This window comes from Eurypyga helias, unplaced genomic scaffold, assembly GCF_000690775.1.
Source record: "Eurypyga helias isolate BGI_N326 unplaced genomic scaffold, ASM69077v1 Scaffold50912, whole genome shotgun sequence".
Classification (NCBI taxonomy): Eukaryota; Metazoa; Chordata; class Aves; order Eurypygiformes; family Eurypygidae; genus Eurypyga; species Eurypyga helias.
Genome location: NW_010234988.1, coordinates 239 through 5,404, shown reverse-complemented (window position 1 = coordinate 5,404; position 5,166 = coordinate 239). Strand labels below are relative to the sequence as shown.

At 42.7% G+C, this 5,166-nt stretch overlaps 1 protein-coding gene across 1 annotated transcript; it reads left to right on the top strand.

The window, feature by feature from the left end:
* Positions 1-1,546: 1,546 nt before the first annotated feature.
* Positions 1,547-3,847, top strand: RNFT1 (ring finger protein, transmembrane 1; the record flags this gene model as incomplete). Its single annotated transcript, XM_010146601.1, has 4 exons — positions 1,547-1,922; positions 2,259-2,335; positions 2,941-3,041; positions 3,694-3,847. Coding segments are annotated over exons 1-4 (708 nt in total), but the record flags the coding sequence as incomplete, so codon positions are not given.
* Positions 3,848-5,166: the final 1,319 nt, after the last annotated feature.

Below are 5,166 nucleotides of genomic sequence, written 5' to 3'. Positions count from 1 at the left end.
ACATTCAGGAAGCCGGCCCCTGCGAGCGCCTTGTTACGCTTTGAAATCCCCTTTAATAACTTCGTTAATGGAAAGTTTGTTAGGCAGAACGCCAAGGGCAGCCACGGTACCCGAACAGTTTGAACACCGAACCGTCAGTTCTCGCAGAAGCAGGCCCTGAACCAGTAAGTGCAGAGTGCTAAGGGGACTCTTTACATTCCCCTCCGTTTAAAAGCACCATTCGTGGCCCGATTCCAGAGGCGCCCAGGAATACTGTTCACGCAAGTCAATGCGATCTCCAGTTTATTGGCTTTATTCATGTGCATAAAATCACAGGACGTGAATTTTGGCTCAAGTATGACAGCCTTTGGCCAAAAATACAGTAGCAGCAGCTAAATGGTAATAAATTCCCATCTTCATACAGTGTTTAAATTAATGCAATTTACTCCTCTAATATAATCGCCATTTTAAAGGCTTCTAGGTTTGTGCAAATATATCAAGAACTTTTTGCAGTGCAAACCCAATTTACTTTAACCTTTTTGTATCCGCAGTGAAACTGGCTGTGCAGTTACACTAAGCTTTGGAAAGAAACAGTTTCAAAGAGGAATCTAGAAGAGTGAGTTACAGAAAAACGATTATAACAAAATTCCCAGTGTTTCAATAATATTATTCAATAGTGACAAGTCTTGTGCCAAATCCAGCTTCAAAGCATTATCCAAAATCGTTACTCTGAGGTCACACCAGTCCAGAGAAGCACATCTAACACTGTTCGACCAGTGTAAAGACACACAAGTGAAAAACTGCCCAGGGAGACAACAGAAAGATGCCAGAGGAAAGATAAGAGCTCATTTGGGTGGTCTTGCCGTTCGATCACTGCTTGTTGGCTGCTTTTCTTTTTTCACCTAGGCCATATGGTCCAGGCTCTTTCAAGTGCCTCTTACAACATGGCCTAACCTGGTTCTGCTCACTTACCCAGACAGGATAATCTCGTTAATCTCATAATGGCCCTCAATTTTGAGCATGCATTGGCTTTTGACTAGACTTGTCTGAACAACTGCTTACTGTTTTATGGATGCATGTAAATGTGCTTTGCTTCCTTTCCCTTGCTGTTTGCTCCTTCTTTGGCCTACTACTGTTACTATTTCTGTGAAATTATGCAGCACTTCTAAGATCTCTTCTGTACAAGCTAGCGCTGGTCTCCCGTTCAGCAGCTTTGGCTGCTCTGGTTTGCACTGAAGCAACTTCAGATGGTACTAAGGCAGCCAGGTTCATCACTGCACGCTAGAAAATGTGCACGTGGATGAAAGGTGTTCATTGAACGTGGCACACAGAAAGTTGCCCCATGGGGACAGGGCAAACGGCACGCCAGCTTTCAGGACAAAGACAGTCTCTTGGAATCTTCACTTCATGCTGGCAGTCAGCACAATCTGCTGTGGTTTTGTGTTGGGTTTTTTGGTTTGGGTTTTTTTTCCCCCCTGAACTAGTTCTCTCTTCCTTCAACTATGACTTTTTACATCCCACTCTAGGAGACAAAATAGCAAGCATCTGGACCAGCAAAAATCCCACCATGCAACCAAATTGCAGTCATCTCCACAGCATCCCAGGGAGTGGCGATGACGCTTCATGTTCTCCGAGCGCCCATGCAGCGAGGTCGTCGGGAGAGAGCTCGTGCCATCACAGCGGAGATGTTCGCATACAGCTGACCTCTGCTGCGGGGGAAGCCAGGGAAAGCGCGAGTTCCCGGCCTGCGAGGCCGGGTTCCCAGAGCCGCTCACACGGACATGCCCACAGCGAAGCAGGGGGGCTCGACGACTCGACTCCAGACTCCGAGGAACGCAGCGGCGGCTCCCTCTCGGAGCTCAGATACCTCCTGCAGTGGCTGCACAAAAGCCTGCCGTATATCTTGATTCTGTGTGTCAAACTGATCACGCAGCATATAATTGGTAGAGTATAACTAAGGTCTGAGGGAACAGACCCTCCCCCCCCCCAGAGATACAGTAATAACCATGCCTGAAATATAATTCAGTTTATTTTTAGCTTTACTTTTATTTGCTTTATTCATCAGAAAGAGAGATTTACTAAACTTCATTTCAGTGGCTTCGGTTTCCTTTGCTGGCGTACGTACAATGTGCTTAATTATTCTGGCTTGATAGTCTAAGCTATTAATTGTAATTACAAAGCTGTATTAGAAGGGGCTGGCTTGGTAACCCAGTTCAGTGATTTTTTTTTTTCTTTTAATTTTATTTTCTTGTGTATAACTGACCCTTTTTTCCTAATAGGGATTTCTCTTGGAATTGGGCTGCTAACAACTTATATGTATGCAAACAAAAGCATAGTAAATCAGGTTTTTCTAAGAGTAAGTATCACCCTATGCAACAAAATTCTGTAAGTTAACCAAGACCTTTATCCATGAATTTCTGAAGGAAATGTGAATGGAGATACTGTTTTCCTTACTGAGCAGTATTAGGTGTCAGGGTTTCAAGATGGAAGTCTTAACGCTTCTCTTCAGTGTAGAGCTTCTCAGTAAGTAAGGTTTGCAAAATTCAAAGTTGTTTCCACCCCCCTCCCTTTGACTCTGAATATTGAAATCACTTCAACTGCTAACAGTTTTTTTTGAATTTGTGGAGCAACTTCTTACCTATATTTGTGGAATCAAATAGCAGTTGGCACGTTAAGCTTTCAACTGTCTCCGTTTACTCCCGAAGGAAAAACTGTTGTTTCTTCAGAGTGGGGCGGTTTTGGCTGTGTTTTTAGAAAAAATCTTGATACACACAGAAATTGTTAGGTTGAAAACATTACAATTACTGCTTTACCTTTCCATTGAGTTCTCCTATTGCATTTGGCCTGAAATGGCTAAGATAAAGTCCTCTGTTCAGGTGCAACACGCAGTGCTTTGGAGGTAGATCTAAGACACAGGTACCCAAATAAGCACTGTAATGTATCTTCCCAATTACCTTGCAGGAACGGTGCTCCAAGTTGCAGTGTGCTTGGTTACTAGTATACCTGACTGGATCGTCTCTGCTCCTGTATTACACCTTTCACTCTCAGTCACTGTATTACAGGTAAATAGAGGAACCTCTCTACTCACATCATAAATTACTCAGGTCTTAACTGGGAACGTTTTATCTGGGCTGCTGCTGTTTTTCTTGAATTGTGACATTGGTTCCTCTTTCATTCTAACCTCCGTTCCTCCTCTTCTGCCAAACTGGACGGGCACTGTCCTTAAAAACTGTTGGAATCTGCAAGGTTCGAGCCCATGCTCAACTTGACGGTACTGCTGTACGGCAGGGAACGCCGCTGGGTTTGAGGGCTAGCTCTGACCCCACCGCCTTGCCTTCCCCGTACGGAACGTGGCACCGCAGGGAGTTCTGTCTCCAGCTCATTCGTTTTCCCTCTACCGTTCTGCAGCTCCAGCCTTGGCTGTAAATCAGGCAAAGGCTGTGATACTGAAGTGGGAAAAAAGCCTGTCTCTAGAGGATGGGGGTTGTGGTGCAGATACAGGGAGGAAGGTTCAAAACTTGAAGGGTTGTCAGATACCAGAAACGATCAGTTTGCAGTAAAGCATTCGTTTTCTCAGTACGCATTTTTCCTCTGTGTAAACCAGGTTTACTCTTTTAATTAATTAATTTTTTAATTAAACCTGCCGTGATAACCTCGGCTTATGCTTTCCTCTAAACAGGGTGCTCCAGTAACTTCTGCTAATTCTTTTCGTAGCTTAATCTTTTTAAACCCTACTGTGGATTTTACGAACTTCTGGGAGGTACTTTGGATTGTGGGAGTCACAGACTTCATTCTGAAATTCCTCTTCATGGGCTTCAAGTGCTTTATTCTCTTGGTGCCTTCTTTCATGATGTCCTTTAAATCCAAGGTAAGAAAACAAGCTCTATTTTTGCTTCCTTATCAGGATCCTTTTATGGTAAAATTAGCTAATTATTAAATTCTATACAGAGAAAAACCTTTTAAATGAAAGGTCTGTATATAATCCACCACCACAGTGTGGGTGAGAAAACCCTGTGGGTTTCCTGTTCTTCCCTGCTTGGTGCTAAGGAAGGTTTACGGTCTCCTCTGAAACAATCACTTCTATTATAGCATCGGATAAAGGGGATCATTTCTGCCCCCTTTGATCGGCAGCAGGGGAGAATGTGTATGCAGGCTGGTGGCGGGGTGCTGCTGATGCACAGGATGTTTTTTACACCCTGGACAGTAACTGATGTGGGAGGATTCTAAGGGCTGCACATGCCAACAGCTGTATTTTCTGCGTCTGGAATAATTCTCAAGTCTCTTTTTGTTAATAAACGGAAGCAATATTTGTGTCAGATCAATTAATTTGATTTATAGCGTAATTCCCTGAACCAGTGAGGTTTAATGATTTTTATAGAAGCCTACGTTGGCTGGTGGAGTACTTTATTTGCTTCCTGAGGTGAGACATGCAAAAAGCAATTAAGTTTTATGTCAAATTAGTAAATATTAGTACTGTATAAAAAGAAAGAGCAGATACAGTTCGTACATGACAGCATTTGAACAGGATGTTTTGGTAGGTTTTATCTTTTCAAATGTACCAGGACAAAGTTTTTTTCGGAGACAACCAATTTCTCTAAATATCAGTTTACAATCAAGACTTATTTTTAATTTCTTTTAAGGCTAGTGATACAATATCCCAAAAATAATTGCTGAAAATTCCATTACACCGTGACCTAAACAGTGGCTAAATTGAAGAGAGAATCTGGTCAGTGGTGGCAAATCATGGCACCATCCAGTATACATTAGAGTACTTCTTCCCTGACGTAAATCTACTTTTAAAGACAAACTTAAGGAGAAAAAGTAAGAGCTCAGCTAATTATTTACGATTACACATGCACACACAGTGCTCTAGGCAGCGCTTCGCCATTGTTACTCAGTAATCTGTAGGGTGCCACTGAACTCTCTTTACCTGTTCAGTCCAGCTGCACTCTGCTTCTCCCCCTATCACCACCCTGTCCTACACAGGAGTTAATTATCACAACCCTACGGCTTCTTCCAGAGGCAAGAAATAATGCTTACAGGATAAGAGTTTGTAACTTAGGTTTATTAATAAAAGAATGGACCTTACTCTCATTTTTTAATCCTGAATGCAGGACACAACTCTGCTAATGACAAGCCGATCGACGTGACAGAATTTAATTTTCTTTTTTAGTGCTTATGAAATTA